This window comes from Diplotaxodon limnothrissa, linkage group LG2 (genome assembly GCF_057381915.1).
Source record: "Diplotaxodon limnothrissa isolate DT_005_m linkage group LG2, D_limnothrissa_male_GT1.1, whole genome shotgun sequence".
Classification (NCBI taxonomy): Eukaryota; Metazoa; Chordata; class Actinopteri; order Cichliformes; family Cichlidae; genus Diplotaxodon; species Diplotaxodon limnothrissa.
In genome coordinates, this window is record NC_140597.1 from 36,655,266 (window position 1) to 36,680,633 (window position 25,368).

Sequence of the window (25,368 nt, forward strand, 5' to 3'; positions counted from 1 at the left end):
GTTTTGTTGTGAGTTTGGCTATGAGTTTGCAAAATCAACCAATTCAGCACTCAGGATACACCTAGAAATTCTGTTTCCATTTTCCTTGTTGTATATCATCTGCATGTGAAATTCTTGGCCGTGAACTTCGCAGAAGTAGGAACCAGACTCAATTTCGTTAAAGTTGGTGTGAGTCCCATGCCGTTCACTTTGCCCTCTTGATTTGTGGCAATAACCGTGGTAGTAAAAATGCTTCGAAACAGGCCATGGTACAATATAAAAGCACAGCAGGCCAACCTGCTTTTAAAAAGGGAGCTTTGGGATTGGTTGGAATGCGCTGTGATTGACAGGCGCTGGGTTTGTTTTAAAAGGGACACGCAGGCGTTCACTGCACGACTCCGTTTTCAAATATCGCAGAGAAAATGCTTTGAAATGTGCCGCGATACTCCCAAATATTGCAGCCTCTTTAACTTCAGGCGACGTCTTATAATTCCCCTTCTCTAAATCTCTGCGTAGGAAAAACGCACAGGTTAATGCATAATACTAATCTTCTAGTAGAAATCGAGTGATTAAAAACCGATGTGAGCAAAAACACAACACAATCAGTTCCCAGCCTTCATGCCTTTTATTTCAGCAAATGTCCTGCTCCTGCCTGGCAAGTATAATAGAGAGACTGGTCCTTGCGTGTCCAGGCCAATTATTGTCAAGACTTTCATTTTGAGTAGAGCACCTCGTTTGAAAATAGTCAGAGTTACAGAATATTATTCCTCACAAATGCAGCAGTTGTTTGATTCAAACAAACAAACAAACAAACAAACAAACAAACAAACAAACAAACAAAAACATAATTGCTTCGGCACTCATTAACCTATATGAGCACCACGTTTAGATCCACATTTTTTCTAATAGTAATAGAAGGCTACTGTTCTCTCTCCGTGGTAAGATCATTGTGGTACATTTTTATTTTAGAGTACATTTCCGTACGGACGCAGTAATCTATTGGGCTCGTGTAGTATGGAAAATACAACTTTGATAAAGCAACAAGTAGTCCTACGAGGCACGATAATCATCTTGTTGGAAATAAAAGTTGTTTCAAACATACATTTCTAGTAGTGTCACTGGGGAGTACAGCAGAACAAGATGTACTATTTTATCCATGTGCTTATTGTAAATCACGCCTGTATATAACGCTGTTCTTATTAAGCCTAAATAAATTAATAATTTTCAAAAGTTCATCACGCACCGTCGTGCAGGCTGGCACAAATGTGAAAATGGTTACGTAAAATGCAGATTATGAAACGTGACGAACAGCAGTGGATAGGCTCCACTGTTCCTAGGAAACTCAGATAAACTTTCTTACTTTGGGGTGCTGTGAGGACAGCGAGCTTCAAGCTCCCCACGCTGCTGAACTGCAACACATATTTCTGCACGTTTTCGAGCTTTGACGTGGCTCTGGTTCGATAAACACGCAGCTTTTTGGGGAGGTTTTTTCCACCCTAACCACTTTAGCCTGATTCTTTTATCTGTTACTTTTATTTCAATCTACACAACTCGGCGTAAGATCCGAACTGCAGCTTGCAGGTTTAAGGTGAAAACCCCTCTTATTTCCAAAGACTTGAGCTGGTGGTATAATCAACGTGCAAAAAGAAAAAAAAACTTTCTGACGTCACCTGCAGTGGGTCCTATGCAGAGACAAAGCAAGGGGCCCACTTGACATTAAATGCTGGAAAATAGTAGACATTCCCAGAACTGGCCTAATTCCGTGAGGATTGTAATGGACGCTCATGTTTATCAACCTTTAACCTGATGCATTTCCGAAAAAAATCGAGGTTTAATGGCCAATAAACTGAAAGTTTCCAATCATATATTCAGATGGCATAAAAGCCTGAGAGACCTCAAATAACCCCTGTTCCTCATTTACAGGAAACAAAGGAAAACTGTTTAGAGTAGCTGCACTTTAAGGACTTAAATTCATATGCTGATTTTGAGGCTGTTCAGGTATACCCTTTCAGCAAGTTAAGTTTGAGACAAAGGCTTACACATATCTAACAATTAATAGGCCTTTTTAATATTTGCCCCATTTTTGTGCTATAGCAAGGAAATGTGAGCTCTTCAGTTAGTTAGTGTACCTGCTTTAAATATTACATAAATGTAACAATTTTTTAATTTCATGAGATAAATATTGTGAGAGGTTACCTTCAAACAATAAATCATAAAATTGGAAGCAATGGCAACAACAGTAAACAGTGTTTATTTGGTTAGGGGTTTGCAATGTTGCTTTACGCACATGCAATGTTATTATGACAAACAACTAATTTGAAAATTGCACGTCAATGTACAAAACTTCAGGTCAAATATCTACTTTGTAAGAAATGTAAGCATTTTGACATCTGAAATCTCCTCCAGCCCTGCAGCCTTATAAGTCTGGTTTATGCTGGCTGTTTGACAAGGCAGATGAAATTCTGGTGACTGCTGCATGTGAAATATCACTTGCAACAATCAAAACATTCATGTCAGGGCATAGTTTTTACAGCCACAAGGTCCATGTCGCTCCAAGACGCTCTTAGTCAATATGAATCAAATATATTATAAAGGCGCAATGCAGAGAAAAAATGGAAGACAAGTCAAATGCCAGTTTAAATTCAAGGCTTACTGAATACGAAGCAATGTTATAGACTGGACTGAAAATTCAGCAAGTTCAGTTAATTTAACCTTGGATGGTGATGAGAAGAAGTCTATTTTTTTTTTTTATTAAATAAGACCCTTTTTGGGGAAAACTATTTGCACACAAAAGGGAAAAACAAGCACCACCACACACACACACACACACATAAACACACACATATTAAAATGAAATGTAGCCTGTTGTAGGCTATATTATAATAATATGGCTGCTTTTCTATAATAATCTAGTCACTATCCGTATACAAATCACTAGCGTTACACATGGTGAATGCTGTAATGTAACACAAGATATAAATAATAATAATAATAATAATAATAAAAAACTTCAAATGGAAACCAAAAACAAAATGATTTCAAGTATCCATATTCATTTGTGATTGTGTGAGCTGTGTTTGTGTTTTCTTGTAGTAATAAGAACGTGTGTATGTGGGTTTGTGTGGCTGTTTAAACAACTGCATGCATTAGTGTGGAGTGCGCTGAAATATTATAATTGATGAGGGATGGCAGTGCACAGTCTTGCCATGACTTTATGAAATTTAGATGAATTAACAGGTTTGGGATGAGTCCATTTGGAGACAGATGCTCGAGCAAATCACAGCAAGAAGTCATTTAGCCCTCTCCATCAGGCAAACTCCATGTGCTGTAGTCAGTCAAGGCCCAACTGACCATATAATCTATGAAACACATACAACGATCTGCACAGTTATTATTGTATTACATACAGTTATGAGCCTGTAATGAAATAAATGACGAAAATATGGAACTGCGGAAACATTTCGCCACTGAAAAACATGAGAATTGAAAAAAACTAAACACATGCATAGCACAAAAACATGCCTAGTATCAACGTAATACAGGCACTGTGAAATTCTATATTACAAGACAGTTAAATTACCGTTTGTATTGTAAAGCAATATGATGAGAAAATCCTTCTCATTATCAGCTGCTACATGTGCAGGAAAAACTAAAACAGCATTTGTTGCAGCTCCATGTGTTTTGAAAACACAAAGCATAATGTAAATTTTTGCTTTGTGAAAGCACTATGCATTCTGAAAATAAGTGGATGCACATGTTATGAAGACAAATAGCAGAGCTGGAACAAATAAAAGAACCTCTATTATTCTCAGACTCTATTAAATTTACTGGATGTTCGAGTGAATGCGAACCTGAGCCACTGTAGTGTTTTAAGCTCCGTCGAATATAAGAGAAGTGGGAAAAGTGATAGAGAATGCACCCTTATTCAACACACAAAGCACCACAATTCATTTTCTTAATAAATCAAGCAATAGACATGACACATTTAAACCACAGCAAAATGTGGAAGTTCAATCTTCACATTGTCTATTTATCCAAAACAGTGAATCACAGAATCATCCATGTAATTGTGCCTCTGGGATACATTGATCACTTTACTTTACATTTTAAAATGTAAATACTGAAAACAGGATCACATACAGTGGCATTCGGTTGCAGCTTTTCCATTTTAGGAGAGATTAAGGTTATACTTCTGTCTGGTCACTACTGAGTTAATTTCAAGTCCACAAACTTGTCTATAGCACTAGCGGCCTAAGCCGGCCAAACATAGTGTGGGCCACAGGCCAGACATCATGGACTAAAAAAAATCACTCAACTTTGCTACACGCACATACACAGAGAGAGAAAAAAGACTGGGCTGTGATATGTCTACTGGTTTATATAAGAATAGAATTACCATGCATCTAGGTCATTTACGAAATTACACAATGGAAAAATCCTTTATAATTACTGACTCTAACACATCTAGTTAGAATAAACATATAAATGTGAGATGTTTACCATTTAGGGTGATGATTATGTTCTGCTCTTTTCCAGCAGCAGTGGGCCTACTGTCACAGAGGTATGCACACTAAAATATTCTGATATTTTTTAGGTAACGCGCATGCTCAGTTGGAAGAAGATTATGTTATAACCAATAGGCTATTCCAACGCCCAGTGAGGTAATCCCAGGAAAGATAACTAAATAAGCAAATTATAAATACCGCAGTCCTGCAGAAGAGCCTTCAATAAATTGGCACGTTTCATTACGGATACTTAAAAAGGGGGGGGGGGGGGGGGGGGGAGATGACATGTGTCTAGCTACAGAATGAATAAAAACACACACACCCAAATACAAAGTAATGATATATATGCATATTCCTGCAAGAATTTAATGCAATTGGCCATTAAAAAGAACATATAAAAATATTAAATTAAATATACAAATCAGTATGATTGTAAAATGGATTTGCAGCTTTACCTACATTAAATTAAATAGATACGTCCAAACGTGAGAGGAAAACGCCACTCAGCGCAGAGCTCGATGTTAAATATTTTGGGGTAAAAAAAAAAGCTGGTGTGCATGAGACAAACAATACGCAAAACCGCAGTCACGTTAGTTTTGGAAAGTTTATTTCCCCACTATTTGAAAGTTCCCACATTTTCTATTGTTCAATAATAAATAATAATAATAATAATAATGTTAACGTTCCCGGGAAATGCTCCCCTTCCTGGCAAGAAGTCGTGGATAAAATACAGAACAAAACAGAAATTTTAAAATAAAAAAATAAATAAAAATGCTACCTAATACTCTTGTAATCCTGACTCTCTTTATGTTTGTTTTGATGAGAGCATGAATAATTAGTAAATGAGTGTTTGATGTCCCCAGTTGTCAAATTCCACATTCGTGCAGTGAATTGAATAAAAAATATTCAACAAATGCCAGGATACAAGAAGAGATCAGCGGTAGTTTTAAATTTAACTCTCAAGCAACAGTTGCTTTACATTAGGCCTGGCTGATGACAGCTCCCCCCCCCCTTTTTCTCAGCAAGAGCTCGGTGCCTACGCTGCTGCTCTGTGGCTCACAAACATTTGTGACTCATCTTAACCATGTCACTTAATTATTTCATAGCGGTAATATGGCTTGCGAATACACGGCACATAACCTTAAGTGGTGTATGGAGCATTCACGTTTCAACGAGCCAATAAAATATGGAGGGAGTTTAGGAAAACTTAACAGGCTGCTTGTCGCTTGCGAAAGTTCACAAAGGTCGCAATAAATCCCGATGAGTTTTTTTTTTCTCTGTGTGTATGTGTTCGTCTTACACTGTGTGTGTGTGTGTGTGTGTGTGTGTGTGTGTGTGTGTGTGTGTGTGTGTGTGTGTGTGTGTGTACGCGCTTACTGTGTTGCAGTATGAGAAGACGAGTGTGTGAGAATGAAGGGGGGAGTAAACTGTGAGAGGCTATCCCTTCGTCGTGAGAGAGAGAGAGAAAGGGAGAGAGATGAAGAAAAGTAGAGAGAGGGAGGGAGAGAGGCTGAGCGAGAGAGAGGGAGAGGGAAAGGGAGAGAGAGCGGCTTATGGAGGAAAACGATGAAGTGAATCTCATTTTTCCCTCTCCCCCCTTCAAAATAAGTTATTGAGTTATGTTGTCGAGTCGTTATGTAAAAAAAGCGTAAATGTTATATTAGTATGCGAGCTGGTTAGAAAAAGAAAAAGAAAAAACAGAGGTTTGCGGGTTCTTGCAACAACTGAATCAACATATGAGCAACAGGCCTAAACACTAAGCAGCCGAGGTTCACTTCAACAAAACTAAATCCCGTGTAACCTCCACGGGCTAAATAAAGTGTAGAGTTTAGCACTTCCACAGCATGCAGTTCACACAGGCCTCTTCTTCTCTCTCTAGCACAGAAAGACGACGGATAAGTAGGAAAACTCACCTTTTCAATCTATAACTCTTTCTCGACGAAATGTTCTGGGAGTGAATGCGGTAGGATGAGGGCGAGAACAGAATGAAGGACTGATTTGATTTTTTTCTCTCTTTTTTCTCTCGCTTTTTTTTTTTTTTTAGCCCAGATCCCCTAAAATAAAGAATGTGAGCTCCTTCCTGGGACAGATTGAGGGGGGAAGGATGTGAAAGGCTTGGAGTTAAAAAGCGCCGCTTGAAGCACTCAGCGCGTCTCTGAACTTGATCAGATTTTATGTGTCCTGCAGCGAGTCAGCGGCAGCCCTGTGAAACTTGCTCAATGGCACGAATTTTTTGGCTGAGCGAAAAAATCTCAGGATATTACAATTACTGCCATCTTTCTTTCTGTCTTTTATTCCTCCGTCTTACACCCTATAGAGCTTTTGCAAAAAAAAAATAAAAAAAATACCCCCTCCCCTTTCAAGCGGCTTCAAGAAAGCCACATTTTGGAACTGCGCCAAGTACATTCAAGTTTTCAGTTAATAAGAGCCAAACTGGTCACATGAAAGAGAAAAAATAAAGGATAATGATAGATAGATAGATAGATAGATAGATAGATAGATAGATAGATAGATAGATAGATAGATAGATAGATAGATAGATAGATAGATAGATAGATAGATAGATAGATAGATAGATAGATACTATATAAAACCTACAACACATTTTAGTTTTTCTAAGTTCAATACTACAAATTTCAGTTCAAAAGTGCCATAAGTGGTTGCTCGAAAAGTTAACTTTCTAGTATATCCTCTACAGATTGTAGATTATATATTTCTCTGAATCTTTAAAATTGTTTGGGAGTTTCATCAGGAGTACGACTCGTGTACGGCTGCATTTGACATGCGCTCCACATAACACATGCAGGATCTGCGCTAGAGCGTTGTTATACCTGCAAAATAATGCCTGCAACAACCAATCAAATGAAAGCAATTGAGACGAACTGCCATCTTCAATAACAAACTGTGCCAATCACCAGAAATCAAGCCAATTACCACCCTTCGTCGCAGTCACGTGTTACAGGGGTAGCAGAACGCCGATTGGCCGTCGTAGCACTGCCTCCCGAGTTCATTTATGTTCTGGGAGTGAGTGATTGACTTTATCAGTCCAAGGACATCATCCGCCTGGTAAGGGGGGGAAGTTTGATCCTCTTTCTCACGGATTGCAGTCAACGGGAGTTTTTTCTCCCAACTCTTTGCATAGGATTTTTCCCCATTTTGGCTTGGTTTGTTTTTGTTGTTTTTGGATTTTTCCGCGCAACGTGGTACATCTCGACGCAGTGTGCAGCTTGCGCGCTCCGCTAAACTGGATTTTAATTTTATTTTCAGTTTTTTTCTTCCCAGCTCCTGAGTTTGCTTCAAGCTCATGACTATGCTTCTTGATAGCGGTCCGCAGTTTGCATCGTTAGGAGTGGGGGGCTTCGGGACGCCGCGGCACCACGAAATCGGGAACAGAGACCCTAGTCTGGGACTGAATCCCTTCAGTGATTCCTCCCACTCCGCTGCTTTTAAAATCAGCCCCGTGGCTCACGATATCGCTTCCAGCCAGACATCAGCTTTCACACCGCAAGCCAGTGGATATGCAGCTGCACTGGGACACTCTCACGGCGGGCAGGTGGGCTCGTACGGCGGGGGAGCTTTCAATTCAACACGAGACTTTCTCTTCCGGAACCGGAGCGTTGGAGAGTCCACAGCTCCGAGCACCCAGCATGGGATCTTTGCAGCTTCGGCGGGGAGCCTCCACGGGCCGCCCGGGATCACCGATAACCCAGGACATTTGTTGTTTCCAGGACTTCATGACCAGGGAGTGAGCCACACTTCATCCAGTGGACATGTTGTTAACAGCCAAATGCATCTTGGCTTGCGCGGGGACATTTTCGGCAGACCTGATCCGTATCGTCCTGTAGCGAGCCCTCGGACAGACCACTACGGGGCTCAGCTCCACAACTACAACCACCCCATCAACATGAATATGGGGATGAATGTGCCGACACACCACGGTCCGGGAGCCTTCTTTAGATACATGAGGCAACCGATCAAGCAAGAATTATCATGCAAATGGATAGACGAGAACCAGATGAACAGACCCAAAAAGACTTGCGACAGGACTTTCAGCACCATGCACGAGATGGTCACTCATGTGTCCATGGAGCACGTCGGCGGCCCCGAGCAGAGCAACCACGTCTGCTACTGGGAGGACTGCCCGAGAGAAGGGAAATCTTTTAAGGCCAAGTACAAACTCGTCAATCACATCCGTGTGCACACGGGCGAGAAACCGTTCCCATGCCCGTTCCCCGGATGCGGGAAAATATTCGCCAGATCGGAAAACCTGAAAATACACAAAAGAACACATACAGGTAGGCACCAACAGCATCTTAGCATCATGTAAAAAATATAGAAAGAGAGCCTATTTTTAAATAGACCCCATGCTTCAGTGTTCCAGATATAAACGTGCATGTTGTTGTGTTATTGTTTACGAGGTCCTTTTCAGAAATTGGACCAACTTTTCTAATGGCGATAAGCTCCCAGTTTCCTTTTTTCGAAATTATATGAAAATATACAGATTGGATAATGTTTCCACAGTAGAGTATAAACCACATTGCTCTGCAACTTTGCTGTAGTGTTCAGCCTCGTTAATTCTTGCAGCTTTTGTCCTGAGAAGTTTTGTGCCAGTCCAAAAGATACTTCATTTACTTTACGCCAAACTTTCGGTGCATTTGCTGTATTGGTGCTTAGGGCAGACACGGGGCTCGTGTGCTTTTTGAACACATTACAAGTAAGCAATTTCTGGCTGCGTTCATAATTGTCGCTCTAGTTCAGTCAGTGCACGGTACAGAATGCCCTGTTGATTCAGTATTTACTATACAAGAGCACACGCACTGAGGAGGCCAGTAGTAGCATGAAGGAGCAGGCCTCTTGAATAAATAAAGCCTGACAGAGCAGTGTGTAGTAGTGGAGCAGTATCCATGTCGCCCCGAGAATGTAGGTTACTCTGTTATATAATAGGCTGCAGACAATTTACATCTTGTGTCTTCGGATTTACAGTCGGTGTTACAATGGGGGTTTGTTTGTGCGGGCCATTGAGGGGTAATTCACGATGTTTATTTAATCCTCCAGGTGAGAAGCCGTTTAAGTGTGAATTTGATGGCTGTGACAGACGCTTCGCCAACAGCAGCGACAGGAAAAAGCACATGCATGTGCACACATCAGACAAGCCATACATCTGCAAAGTGTGCGACAAGTCATACACACACCCTAGCTCTCTCAGGAAACACATGAAGGTAATTAACGTCTTCATTACTCCTTAAACACATTAACACACTCACACACACGCCACTCCACCTCCTTTACCACAGACAGAGACCATCACAACTTTAGGCTTTTTTTTTAAGATGTTATAGGCTAGCCCAGTCACACTGCAAAAAAAGGTACAAAAATGGTGTGCAATCACAATTAGTGTGTTAGCGGCTCTTGATTTTAAATAGCTAAAAGATTAAACGATTAATAGTTTTAAAAAAAAACTCCCCCTTTGTTGTTGTTCTCTGATGATGGATTTTGATTTGTATTTTTCTTTAAAATAGCCGTCTTCTATAAATATCCGCTAGCAATAAGCAATTTTTTTTAAATATATTTTAACCATCTAGTACTTTGAGAAAACCTATTTTTATATAAACTTTAACAGTGTGTTGATGCGGATATTTCTATGCAGTCCAGAAGCTCGCCTGTTTACCATTACAGTTGCCCCATAAAACTCAGAGCTAATCCGCATTTAAGTTCAGCCTCCTTCCATAAAGACACTTAAAGGTCACCGTTTACAATGACTGCCTCAGTAACTCAGTGCTCGTGTCCCCATGTTTTGCAGGTTCATGAGTCTCAAGGATCTGAATCGTCTCCAGCAGCAAGCTCCGGATACGAGTCGTCCACACCGCCAGTCCTGGTCTCAGCCAGCACTGAGGACCCGACAAAAACGCCGCCGTCAGCCGTACAAAACACGTCTGGTCACAGCGAAGGACTGGCACCCAACTTTAATGAATGGTACGTTTGAAGTCAGAAGAACAAATTCCCTCTCAATGTGGACCAAGAGGATGAGCAGGAAAAAAAACATTAAAAAAAACTATTCATTTTCACTCCACACACATACACACACACATACACGCACACATCATCATCAGATACACACGCAAACACACGCGAATGGGATTGGAACAAGAACAACAGCAGGAGATGAGAGCAAAAGCCAGCACCAAGCAGGCCACGTCCGTTCTCAGGATCACGAAATTTGACTTTTATTCCGCAGTTTTGAGGAAATCAAATAAATCACGAATAAATAAACGCTATACTTTCTCAATATAAATAAATGTTTTTTTATCCTTTAGTTAAAGTTTTCAGAAAAAAAATGTTTTATTTTTCATTTTATGTATTTTCTCAAATTTTTATTTAAAAAAAAAGAATAAAAAAAGGAAAATTATTTCACGCTGTTTTATATAACGGTGACGCTCTATTGTCGCCTCTTCAATTGATTGTTGAAACTTCAAACAGTCTTAAGAAACGTGCCAAAGTCTTTGTCATGAACTTGAACACAGAAAAAAAAATCATAACTAAATATTATCTCGTGAATGTATTTCCTTGTTTGATGGGGTCGAATCTGTTGTCAACGTCCGTTTTCAGGTGGAGAAATGTGGTATTAGGTTACGATTGTTACCGTTGAATATAACGTTGCCTTTTGTTAATACCGTTGTAAATACATATCCATGATGCCATATTTATCAATTTGTAATTTAATTATGGGTATAAGTTCTGAAACTTAAATGATATTTATGGAAATGTTTTCTAACAAGAACTGTACAGTTTTGGTCATAACCAGCTTAACATGGAACAAATGATAAACTAAAGCTCCAACATCGCGATTGTATCCTTCTGTTTTTTGTTGTTGTTTTATTTTTTCCTTTTTAACCAATAGGCCTACATGTGTCTTATTTGGATTAATTAAATCATTTATATGAATATTATGGATTTGTCTATATATAATGCAGATATTTCCGTCACTTTTATTTTGTTTATGAGACCATTGACATGTAAAATCATTGACTTTGTAGAGCTGAGTTCAGTTGAGCTGAGAAGCTATAAAACGGTTCTGTTGTTATCTTTATTTTTGGTTAAATTTAAACTTTTTGTGTATTTTACTTTTATAGAATCAGAACTAGATGTCAATCTTAGCATAAACTCAGTATTGGGGGAAGAAGAAAAAGAAGAGAGAAAAGAATGAACCCATCAGCCTATTGCACTCCTATACTACAGGTCTTAGAGTGTGCGAAGTCATGATTTCCAAATCAAGGTGACAGCATTTTGAGTATTTCAAATTGAGGTCAAGACCCGAACTATATGCGCCAGTATGGCAACCTTTCTAGTTCCAGCAGTGTCTTTGTGCAAGTATGTTTAAATGTGTGCATCGGCAACAATGGAACTGTCACAACACAGTATCTTCAAAAATAAAAAAGTTTTTTTTGTCTGTCAGCTTGCATTGTTTTAAATGTAATTCTGTGAAACTAAGCGTGTTATTTGTTGTGGTGTTGCATATAGAGCAGTTTGATTACACATTTGCTTGTTTTGTGTGAATAACTTGTCAAGATGACATTTTTGTGTTTAACAAAATTTAGTGGAAGGAATTCTAGATCTATGTGGGTTGGGGAGAACACGTTCAGTGGCAAAAAGAGTTACAGCATTGCATTGTAACCTATTCTCAAGAATTAAATATTATGCATACACAAAGTATATTGTACTCATATGAGAACAATTTCAGACCACCAGCACTACTTTTAAAATAAAATGTAAAAACGGTACCTCTTGACAGTGATATATGAAATAAGTTTATTTAAATAATTTAAGGAATATATGTTTTATATGCTATTTTCTATACCTTAATTTAAAAGAAGTACTTTTTCTTATTCCCACCACCTTTCTGCCCCATGTCCAGAGGTCAGAGAATAATATCTGATGTATAAACACAGCTAGAATGTGATGTTGTAACACTTTCTGGGAGAAATGGGTCACAATCCAAGTTATTCCTGAAGAGCAAAAATGTTTTACTGATGAACTGTGTCACTGTGCCACATCGAGGCAAACCATGTTACAACAGCAGGCCTATGCGTTAGCCTATAGCTACCAGAGTCAAACGTTCCTTGTACTTTTTAGGCTACTGTATGTTGGTTGATTTATTTTATCAACTATTTATGAAGAAATGTGAACGGAAATTTTGACTGAAATTAAACAAAACATTATGAAAAGCGACTGTCAGACTGCGCCGTTGATTATTATCAGCATGTTGTTCTGCACCCTGCATGTTAACGCATATAACCGACACTGCTTGCCATGCTATTTAGTAGGAGTCACTTGAACTTGACACTGATTAAGGCGCCATCTTAGTATCTTGGCCTTGTGTGTGTGTGTGTGTGTGTGTGTGTGTGTGTGTGTGTGTGTGTGTGTGTGTGTGTGTGTGTGTGTGTGTGTGTGTGTGTGTGTGTTCAATGGAAATCCTAGGGGGAGGAAGTTGAAGGACCACTTCTTGGCAGTGTGTAGGGACTTTAGAAAGGCCGGTAAGGCATCTGTTTATGACTATGAAAGCTGCAAATGTAAAGTTTATTTTCTTCTTCTTCAATGACTGCTTACAGTGATTGAAAAAAATATATAATAATCCTGTCATGCAGAGTGGAAGACGGGCAACTGAGGACACTGTGTGACCGTGAAAGTGGAGCAGGAATCGTTGCCAAAAGTGGCAGTGCCTCAGCGTCTCCCACTACCCGAACAAGGCACAGCTACATAAAAAACAACCAAAGGAGTTAACACACATCAATAGGCGCCATAATAAGCATTTAAACGGCGAAAAAAATCTGTCTGAATTACAACAAGTGCACATGCACACATCGGGAAAGCCCCGTGTAATAAATAGGAATTTATTCAGTGCTTTAAAATAAAAGAAACAACAACAAATGCACATTTCCTATTGCTCTGTCTGGGAGACTGGTGTAATCTGACGACTTTACTTCCCGGTAAGTCTGACACAGAGGGTTACTTTAAACCCCCACCACACAGTATTCTTCAGCTATAAACAGTTATTGAGAAAAACTGATTCTAATTCTGTTTTGTTCTACTTTTGCGCAAGCGCACCCTTCGCATTTGGTTTGATTTCATTTCTTTTCACCCCTTCCCTCCTTGCCTCCCCCTCCTACCCTTTTCCTCCCTCCCTTCCCAGCTAGTCTAGTCGCACATTTCAAGTTGCTCCTCTCACACACCGTGACGTCAAATAACCGAGACCCGGCTTTCTCCGAAGCACGGCGGCTCGCACGAAGGTTGCATTTTTACGCGCGGATTTGAGATGTCCTAAGCACAGACGTGGCTGCGCTCTGACCCGCAGCAGGTGACCGTGATAAGAGTAAAGAAAGCATACTACGAGGAAATAAACACAACTCTAATATACCTACATTTAAGAGTTAATCACACCTCAGTTTACGTGTCATTAAAAAGCACATTCATGTGAATTTGGGTCATTAATGTAGGGGTGCGTTTAACTCTGCAATTAAAATGCAGCTTGCCAATAAGGTGCATTCAAGCTGTTTCCTAAAACAAGCCATCATTTCCACACTATATGAGAACTCGGTACCGATGATTCAACCCAGACGGAGGAAAAAACATGAAAGGCTCTTTTCTAGTGGGTTCTCAATGGATTAGAAAGCAGTGATGGTCACGTGGATGCAGTTGTGTAAAGACAAGCGGCTGTATAACAACAATGTCCCACTGTAGCAGACAACAACTGGCTCTCAATTAGCCTGCTCATTCATCTTGGGTTATCTTATGGATTGCCGTACTGGGCTCCAGTGTGTGCACTCGGAGGATGGCAGCTGACTGTTGGCAGCGTGCAGCAGCCTATAATCTCTCCGCTTATATAGTCTTCTTGTGGTGGTGGGGGAGGAAGGGATCGGAGGCGGAGGGGTGCGGGGGGGCTGGGTGCGGAGAGAGGGGGGGGGTGCATTTTGCAGGGGAAAAAATGGACTGAGACGTACGTCTCGCTTGCGCACGCCGCTGAAGTTTTATATCGGATTGATTGGTCAACCCCAACCCCTTTACCTTCCTCGGTTTTCTCAGTAGCAGAGTATTCGCTGGCTAAGCGGGAGAGCTCGCTCTAAGAGGATAAACTGACACAAGCAGGTCCCAAACGCCTTTTGTCACGCAACGGAGGCTGTGATCTTTAAAAGAAAAAAAAAAGAAAAAAAAAGCAGCTAATTCATCGCTAACTGAAAATTAAGTCATTATTGGACACAAAGTGCAAAGATAAATTTCGATCAATTCACAAGTAACTCGGTTAGTAGGTTAAAAGATAGAGCTGGAGATGCAAGGCTATTATTAGCTTTTATTCGACACTTTAAGCAAGGGGTTATCTGACACAAGGCTGTTTAATAACTTAGGGTGTGTTCTATTTTGCTCAAAGGCACAGCAGCACGGCAGTTTGGATACTCTGTATCGGAGACAGCGCCTGCACATCTGCACATGGCCGCTTTGCTGATACTCCTTAATTAATGGGATGCTGCGAAAACTGAAGCATCATGGAATAACTGCACCGAGCATGGGAGTGTGTACTGTTTCTCTGTGTGAGGATATGAATGTGAGTGAAATAAGAGGGTTTCCATCTCCGCATACAGAAACGAAAAATCTGACACTGTTGATATTTATATATTTTTTAATGAAGGCATTAAAACTACACGGTTAACCAGAATAGTGCCTCTAAACTCAGCGTGACAATTAGAGATTGAAATGAAACGGATTTGTAACAGCACGCGGCTGCATATAGCTTCATAAACAATCAGTTGCATACATCTGATAATTAAAAGCCTCCTTTTGTGCTGAAGTTAATCGAAGGTTGTTTCACCTTCGGCAGGGTGCTGAATATGCATCCGCAAGGTGCCTTAGTCCACGTGTTTCTTTATATGTTAAGGTGTTTTGTGGCTTTTGTGATGGAAACTGTTGAACACAATGGCATTGTGTTTGCCTTCAATTATCCTTCAACTCACTCACACTAGGCTAGCTTGGACGCTCACCTAATGCACATTTCGTGACGATTTATTTGCCCCCAACACTGTGTCGCACGAGGTGATGAGTGGAAGTTGTTGGCCTGTCATTTCCACAAAAGAACAACAAAACATCGCAAAATAAAATAAGTTACTCACCAAGTTCAGTTTCTAAAGCGTCTCACACTTTGACAGCAGCAACAAATTGCCTAAAAAATGCACCTGGGGATTATAATTCGAAATAAAATTTACTTCGAGGCTTCTTAGCCACCTCCCTCCAAGATAAACAAAGCATTCTTTCCAAAAACATTTCTATTATGCTGTGAGCTGAAAGACAATCCATTAGCAGGATGTCCAACAGGAGACAGCGGCAATTCCCCAACATCTGGCAGGGTGTCAGAAACTTGATGAATTCCTTATCAGAGCGGGCGCAGGAATCAAAGCTAATAGGTCCCTGGAGTAAGGTCTCTGGCAAACGTTCATTCAGAAAAGCAGATGTTCAGCAATTGTGCCTTGCGTTTGTCTTTTGACAGATATATTTTCAACACTTTTGAGAGGTGGCAAATGGGTAAATGAGCAATTGACATCCATTTAATGACCCGTTGCTCTGCCCTGAACGCTGCGGTTGTGATGCTTCCTCCCAAACAGGAGCAATAACAAGCCTCTCCCTAACTGCTCTCCCTTGAGGAAGCGAAAGCAGTTTTATGAATCGCTGAGATGCATATTATTGAAAAAAGGTGTAATGCTGACGTGCACTTAAACCGTTAAACAGTGTGTGCCCTTAACTCTCACCACCTGCAATTAAATCGTTAATTACAGCCAAAGCGGCCATTATATTTGGCCTTTACATCACCTGCAGAGTCAACAAAAAGCTACAATTAGTTCAGATCGCATTAAACGCGTGATTCAGCATCTCCAACAAACTTTTTTTTGTTTTTCAACTTGAGAGCACAAGACAGACTCAAGCTCACAGGACGGGTTCTCCCCCGAGGGGACGGACAGCTGCGCTCACATATTCATTGCTCTCTTCAAATAAAAATGACAATGTCGTTAATTTAGCCCCCTTCTTAAGACAATGAATTAGAATTGGAGAGCGTCTTTCCATTATTTAAAGAGCTCGTTCATTGCCTGTCACGGCGATTTTGTTCGCGCGTGCGCAATGCCCTGAGCGGCTGCACGCTCTTAAGTTTGCTGGAACATCAGAGCAATCAGAGGGCGCACATGGGTTTAGTGTGAACATCCACATGTTGAAGGTTGGTAGATAGATAGATAGATAGATAGATAGATAGATAGATAGATAGATAGATAGATAGATAGATAGATAGATAGATAGATAGATAGATAGATAGATAGATAGATAGATAGATAGATGAAGAAGTAAATAAAAACAAACAACAATACCAATTGTGTCCCAGAAATGCCAATCAAGGCATAAAGGGGGGAGATCTAGTTGCATAATGTCTGCGCAATCTTTAATCCGTTATGGATATGCATGAGGCAGGGATAGCACCATGAACAACATCCCGCCACAGCCTCAGCACGTGTTTACATGATTTCTGGCATCAGAAAAACAAAGGAAGAAACAATGAACGATAACTACTTTTTTCCCGCAACTTCCCATTCAGGCAGGCGGTGGGGGTTGACCTGCTTTTTTATTTTTAGAAATAGAGTATATTCACCTTTAAAGACTGAAAACAATCTTTGTGATTTAAATTCAGGAAACATAACATGATAACTAGTGTCACCATGATGACAAATTGATTGCATTTGAAGAAGGATGTAGGCAATATGTTGTTCAGGGGGGAATTCTGCTTTTTGTGAAAGGGTTTATATTAGGATTATTTTACGTGTTTTTTTTAACCCAACTTGACTTTGCTTTACTTTTTCTTTTATATTTGTTATATGCTTCAAATATGATCAGGACTGACAGTCAACATTGCCAGTTACTAGTAACCAAAAACACTGATTGAGTCTATTTCCTTAAAGACTGGGCCTAACTGCGTGAGATGAACAGACCTGTTGTGGTTATGACTACCATGGTGCTATAATGTGCCTTCTGTGAAACAAAAATAATCTTCACCCTCCACGCATGCATCTTTTAAAGCAGGTTTCCAAATGTGCACACACAATTGCAGTCACATTCCTGCAAAGAGAATAACAATGAAAAGGGACCAAGGTATATATAGCATAAATATATACACGAAATATGTTTGAGGTTCTGTGAGAGTCAAGGAAAGAAAAACATAAAAAATATGAAAAATATTATATTTTGAAGGAAACAATAGGTGTCATTTCTTGCATTTGCAGCAGTCATTCAAGAGGGTTAAGGATAGGAACCGGTGTTTTAGTATGCGCTAACATCTGTGCTATGCCAGCAGCAGAGACTGCTGTAATGATTAATATAAGTAAAGAGAGGAAGCATGACACACAATGGCAAGCATAAGGCAACAACAATGCAATCTGGATTTTCATATGTAATGCCCTGGCCCTTGTTAGCTCTTGTAAGCCCATGATCAGAGGTGATCTTATTGTAATAAGATGTGTTTGGCTAACAGAGAAAGACCAGGTTTTTGTGTGGGTGGCGGGGATTCTGGTGCTAAAAGAGAGTTATATTCAACAGCTGTGTTATACAGGTTTTCAACAGCCATAATAAAAAGTGTTAGACATAGCACCAGTTATTTCCCACTTTTCCACTAATCTAGGCTCTGCTTTCCAACTGTGCCTTTTGGCCAAACAGTACACCACTGGCTCATATTTTCGCAACATAAGATATACACTCTGCAGTTTTTTGGTTTGCAGGTATTTTCACATTTCTGTGTTTAACTACTCTATCAAAGCTGAGTCAAAGAGATTTTCTCCCCAAGAAGTATCAACAATCAATTCCATCATGATGGGAAACAATGCAGTGTGATTACATGCCTTCAACTTTGTGGCATACTCAGCGAACAGTACAGATTTTATTCTTCTTTTTGTTGTTCTATTAATGGTCTCCATCCTGGGACAATAACAGGCACACAGGGGTTTTTTTTTTTTTGGTTTTTTTTGAGAGAGGAGGAGGTGTAGGAGGAGAAAAGGGAACCAGGTAGGAGGGCATGATGAAGGGGGGAGGGATGGGAAAGCCAGGTGCTGGTGGAAATTGGCAGGCGATTGCCAAAGCGACCTCATGCCAGGATAATGCATGGGGCCATAGGTGTCCCCCAAGCCAATCCCAACCCTCATGCTGATAGCTTTTCAGAGCCTGTGGGACAATCTCTTCAATAATTGCTTTTCCTGTTTCAATTGTTGTCTGAAGACCAGTAACAAAAGAGAGGGGACTTTGTTTTCCACAAGCATTGCAAAAGTGCGTGCTGCACTGCACTTGGAGCCATTTGTAGTTACCTTATAGTTCTAAACAGGCCAATTTATCCTTGTATGTAAACCAGTATGGTAGTGGTTTTGAGTTTCAGCTTTAAAAAATCATTAAAAAATTCAAGACCCAGAGAGATTTGTGGTCATGTGAGTGACAGGTCAACTATATTGTGCATTATCTGCTATAAACGATGAGAGCTTGCAAGATACTCAAATATAACAACGGTAAATACCTATTTTATTAGTATCTTTGAAATAAACTCTCCATCTCTGTGACATTTGTCTCCTAATGGAGAGAGTGAGGCTTAGCAGGCTTAGTGAACTTTTCTCCACAGTTCTTCTGCACAGGCCCTAAACAAGTGGAAAATGACTTGTTGCTCCAACAACAACAGTACTTTTTTAAGTTGTTCCTTTCTTTGTTATACTAAATAAACAATTTCTTCCCAATTTTGTTATTTTTATCATCTGCCCAACTTGCAAAAACATAGGTATATAAATATGCATGAAGCTAAATATATTTATTTAGCAATGCAACATATTTTAATTAGAGTAATAAGCCAACTGTGCCAGTGTTAATATAATATTATTAGATTCATCTTCTATTAATGATACAAACAACAGCATAAACAACAGCAATTTGCCCATTATCCGATTACTACTACTGTTATTATTATCAATATCACTATTAATAATAATAACAATAATAATAATAATAATATATCAATATTATTATGAGCTGATTATAATTTTAAATCATATGTTTCTCTGCTAACTTAAACGGTCGGACTGAGCGCATTTAAAACAAAAGAAACTACAAGGCCCGTGTTTTCCAGCTGCAGTGACCTTCCTCTTCCCCCATTGCGCAACTCCAAATAACAGAAAAAGAAAATGTACGCAGTCAAATTATTAACGACCCACTTGTCTTGTTCTTGAGAGATTTGGGAGCGATGAAGGCAGAGAAACCGAGTTCATTTAAAACGGGGTCAAAGTCAGAAGAGGGGAACACTTCAAGAAAATTCTTTCCATTTTAATTAATCGCTACTGAAACTTAAATAACAGACAAATTTCGTCGTTAAAGGGTTAAAACGGCGCGATTTAAAAAAAAAAGAAAAGAAAAGAAACAACAACAACATTTCAAGAATCGAATCGAGACTTTTTAAATCCATTGGTGTACTTTGTGGTGTTTTTCGTCAGTAATTCGTTGTTTAAACGCGATTATTTCTTTTCTTTCTTTCTTTTTAAAGCGTAAAATAAAGCTAACGTAATTTAGATAGATTTCTCCTCTGAATAAAACAAAAGGGTGTGGTGCTGTAACTCAAGCTGCGCCGCAGGTCAGCAAGAAGTTTAATACTGCCAAACCTTACTACGCAGGCGTTTTGTTTTCATTCTTCCGAAGCATAAATAATGTAAGAACCTCTCCTGTCTGTCAGTTACACTTACAGCGCAGCCGTGCATACACTGGAAATAAGGCTGATGGAAGCTGTTGTAAAAGATGATATTATAAGACGTGACACTAACTCAGACTTCAACGACCAAGTTCACACCTTGAAAAGAGGTTTAAAAAATAAAATCTTAACAGAAAAGAATCTGAACAAATTAGTGAGCAAACTTCATTTTTTTTCAACTTCAAACATTTTTTTAGGAAAGCTGACCTATGAATATATAAGTGGCATTTTTAGGTAAGAGTTTGATGCAAAATGTGCAGTTTTATGAAATAGAGTAAAATCTGCGTTAAGGTTAATTTTGTTTCAAGTATATACAGTAAACTTTATATGGTGTTTTGTTTAGATTTTTTTTAAAATTGAAACTGGCAACAGTGTGCCAGTCGAATACCCAGTTTAATTTACCTTGTCTTGGGAATGATTTTTTTCCTGTATTACCTAAATAAGGTGAAATCTGGGGCAGGCAGACTCTGTACTGCTTGTCAGAATCAGTGGAGTGTAAAATTGCAACACCAGACAGCCAAGATAATAGCTCAGAAGGGGGCTAATGTTCCTGCTACATTCACAGAACATTTTTATAATGACCGAGTTAAAAAGAAAAAAGTATGGATTTATGCTATATTCAGTTTGCCCAGTTTATTCCTGTTTTGCTCTGTGCTTTATCTTTCCGTAGGCGCATTTGTCCTATTAAAATTAAGCAGTGTAAATTAATTTAGATCCAAAACCGTAAAAAGGAATCGACTTGTGCAGTGCACCGCAGTCTGTCTTCTCCTGTCTGGGCCTCTTAGAATACCTTTTTCTCAGCTTCCTTTGAGAGGGGAGTACCAGTTGGAGGAAAAATATCATTACTGAGTGCCCTTTCTGCCCAATCATGCCACCAGAAGATACTCCCAGTCCCACATACATGGCCAAAGCCAAACCTTTCCTGTTGGTCCCTCAAACAGATGCACAGACACACAAACCTATACTTGAGCACACACATAAATTACATGGGGATTACTGAGACATGGTTCAGAGATGTCACCAACAGGGTCTGATTTGCCAGGCTTTGCTATACCCAAAATCAGCTGGTAATACGTCTGCTTTGAGATCATTCCAAATACCCCCCAAATCCTTGCGTCTCACCATTTAAAACTCCCACAGGTGCTAAACCTAATCTTTCCTCGGACCGAGGTCACCATTCTGGTGGTCTAAGCTTTCTGGCCACTGGATCTCAACTCCTAGCAGCAACTGTTATTTCATATGGTATTAGGAGGTAACTTGCAGAGTTTATGTAGTTTCATCACACATTTAATATAAACTCTCAATACAAAAAAAACTTATTTGCTTAATCAAAAAGAAGAAAAGCAGAAGATAAACTGGAGATTGTTCAGGCTACTGAATTCTGACTTTACTCATAATGTTAGAGCAATGCTTCTTTTTTAAGGATGTTGTTCTGGTGATGTCAGAGTGTTCACAATAATCCCAGCTTGTTCTAAGACTTAGAACCTCATGAAATCTGTCTAAATAAGCATGTTTTCATGTTCTCTCAAGCCCATAAACTAAACCCACCCCTCTTCATTAGGAAGATATAGTGTTTTTAGATTGTTTTGATGTGGTCAGGGAGCAGACGGACCATTGGCTAAGCATTGGAAAGAGCAGACAGTCCAAGCGGTTTAGCCTTGTTTAAAATTATTAATCCACTTCTAATTCCAGCTGGCCCCCTGACAGCACAGAACCCTATCAAAAAAAATCAGCGCCTCCATTGTGAGGCCTGGCAGAAGGGGACTGGGCGTATTTTTTCTGCTCCAATCAGTTTCTAGAGGTTGGGCGATTAAAAAAAGAATCCCAGCCCCCCCTTCCTCGCACAGCGGGGGAATAACGGAATCATTAATTCCCCATTAATTTCAGAAAAAACGAAATGTCGACTCAATGTAGTCCCTTAGAGAAAAGAAAAAGATGGGAGTGACAGAAGCGACAAGTGCCTCTGGTTGCCCAAGAAGTGCTGAAAGGTGACATTCCAAAACTTTACATAAACAGGGGAAAAAACAGTTTAATGTGATGTTTAACAATCCCTTCAGTGTAACCAGCACTTAAAACTACAGTCTGTAAAAGTCATATCAATGCGCACAGAGCACAATTTGCCTGCCGTACTTTATAAAAGTTCTTTTAGTGTTTTAGTAGACTTTTTAGTTCATTTTAATGAAACAACCTTCAAATTTAAATCAATTTTTCAGAAAAAGGCACGTAAAAACACACAGTAAGGCAGAGGTGTGTATATTATATTTTGTGCTGTGAAATAAAAGTACAATTATTTTAAAGATACCTCATTTATCATTTACTGAAAGTAAAGGCTACTGAAATTCTTGTTAGTGTTTGAAATCAGCTCTAAACTTAGTTTTCAATGCCGTTTGTAGTTCGTTTTATAGGCTTCAAATACTAACTTCTCCGTTTGTCTCCAAACCATCCTTCATAAGTTTTTAAGTTATCTTTTATTGGCTTGAAATCTCGCTAATAGCCAGACTTTATTTGCAGTCGACATTATGTTCATGAAATAAATAAAAATCTACCCGTTATGACTCACCTTGAAGGGGTCTTTGTGATTAAGTTACTTCAAGAGTTTATATCTTTTGTCAATAACTGGTTCACATTTTGTCTTGTCCTTTTGCAAGCTGTTCATAAATACAATGATGTTCCAGGCAGCTAACCTCACATACAACAAGGAGGCAGGAGGGGCTGGGCTAAGGAAGGGGGACAACAATGTCAAATCTTGGAGGGGACAAAGAGGTAGTTCTGCTCCGTCTCACCCTATGCAATCACTACACAGCAAGCACACAAATGCACGCGCACCCAGCAAGCAGATAGTTTTTGATTGGGAAGCATGGCTGGGCCCCAAGTGGTGGCCCCTATCATCACCCTTTCATGATTACACACACATGCACATTCACTTATATGCAGACGCACACACAGACATTCATGGGGCCATTATAGCTGTCTCTGCTCAGAGTGACAGCCTTTCATATCTGTCTGTCTCTAAGCCAAGTTGTTATCATCTATGCACCCAACCATTAGCAAGTGTCACAAACACACACATGCACACACATACATGCAAGTACGCGCATCTGCGTGCAAGCACACACACTAGTTTTTCAGGAAATGAGGTCCAATTAGATGTAATCAATGGCGGATAAGTAAAAAGCATTTCAAAAAATTCAATGCTTTTAATTTTTTTAAATTGATTTTTCCACTAATTTCTTGCTCCCCCTCTCTTTCTCGCTGGCTCACCCTCTTTCTCTCTACATCTCTCAGGGTGACTTTTGAGCACTCAGATTGACAGAACAAAAGAGATTGTTGTGGGGATACTAATTATTTAATGAATTCTTTATTTATTTTAAAAGTTCCCTGGGTGGCGATGTGCCCAGACTGTTACAGTAGATGGAAAATTACAGCCTGGAAGACAGTGAGTGACACATGAACAGAGGCAGAGGTGCAGGGGGTGGGCTGTGCCATCTAAACATGCCCATGCCCTTAAAGCCATGGCAACATCCCCTGATCCTGCCAGAACCCCCCACCCACCCACTCACTTCATATCCTGCAACCCCCCTCCTCTCCTTCTCTCCACCTCCATTTGCTACATTGCATTTCAACAAAACTGCCACATTAATCGTGTGTGCTCATTTCAATCCAGCTTTGGTGATTTTTTTTTCTTTACTTTTTAGTAACTCGTGCTTCTTCATTCAAAATCCCAATTTTCCAGAAACAATCCTTAAAATGGCAACAATTGACAGCCAATTTCCCTCGGCGAGGGGCCATATGTCCACTTCAATGAATTCCAACCACTAAAAAAATCTTTTCTACACAAGCTTTTTTTTTTCCAAATGATGTGTCCTCTCCCCCCAAAACCGATAAGTAGGGCATGGGGAGAGTATGCCACTAAAGACCCGGTCGTTATTGATTTGACAAGTGAGTGAATAATTCATCTCTAGTGGCAGGCATCAGCTGGAACAACAGTTTATGACCACTAGAAGAGACATATCGCAAATCTGACCTTTCCTCTGCCTCTTCCACCAGTCTGTTATGTAGTCTAGCACTGCTCTACTGTATATCCTGTACCCCGCTTTTGTTGGCCTTCCTCGCTTCATGGGAACTCCTTTTATGGTCTCTAGTAATAATTCCAAATGTTCCTTTCAATCCCAGATTTTGTATGATTTCTTCAGCCAAGTGCTGCTTAATTTACGATCATTTCCAGTTTCCCTGCAGCTCTTGGCCAGCAGGACACAAGGACAGCTTTATGCATGGGTGTAATTCACACACGCATTGGCACCGCACCCAGCAACTGCCTGCTATACAGAAATACTGATTTACTCACTACCTCGGTAATAGAAGATGTTAGAAAACAGACAGTTTTGATTGGCTGAGTCATGTTCAAAGCTGTTGCCTGAAAAACACAGATGTGACTGCTGAGCTGTTAATACAAATCAGACATTCCCATTCATGCCAGTACTATGCTGCTGGGCAGATGAATAACTGCTAGTTAGGCAGTGGTTACAACATGCACAGTAGTGCAAATCTGCTATAAGTCAATCTTGTTAGTGCTAACAAAAACACCAGGGAGATGAAAAACAGTCCTTGTGGTGGTAACCTTACTGAAAGGTCACAGACTGATTCCAGGATTTAACTCACTAATGCTCGGTGGCCATCTGAAACTAACAAATCACTGGACCAGCTATGACCTCAGCTCTCCATCTTTATTTCTTCAAACAAGTATCACTTGAACGCACACATTAATTAAGCATAACGCTGCAGTCTCGCAGGTTATTAAAAATAATAGGTTATTAAAACAGTACAATCTTACTTACATCAAATCTCTACCAGAATGTGTACCTTGAAAGATGAGCAAACTGAGCCCATCCCATCTGTACAAAGTACAAAAAAGAAGAAGAGAGAACTCCTGCACTTTATTCTACAAGAAAGGAACAGTCATGCTCCTGAATAGAGCTCTCAGGGTGTCTCGAGCACGGAAAGGCAGAGTTAGTTTCAATCTGTACTCGGACTACCTGCTGAGTTACCAGATCCCCAGCGAGTGTGAAGTCAAGCAGACTGCTTCTCTGACTCAAC

The 25,368-nt window shown here is 39.9% G+C and overlaps 1 protein-coding gene across 1 annotated transcript; it reads left to right on the top strand.

Moving 5' to 3' along the window:
- The first annotated feature begins 7,788 nt into the window (after nucleotides 1-7,788).
- On the top strand, nucleotides 7,789-10,509 carry zic3 (zic family member 3 heterotaxy 1 (odd-paired homolog, Drosophila)). The gene is made up of 3 exons (XM_085372826.1): nucleotides 7,789-8,779; nucleotides 9,540-9,703; nucleotides 10,285-10,509. The coding sequence occupies exons 1-3, from the start codon at nucleotides 7,789-7,791 to the stop codon at nucleotides 10,465-10,467; spliced, it is 1,338 nt and encodes a 445-aa protein (XP_085228952.1). The 3' UTR covers nucleotides 10,468-10,509.
- The last annotated feature ends 14,859 nt before the right edge of the window (nucleotides 10,510-25,368 follow it).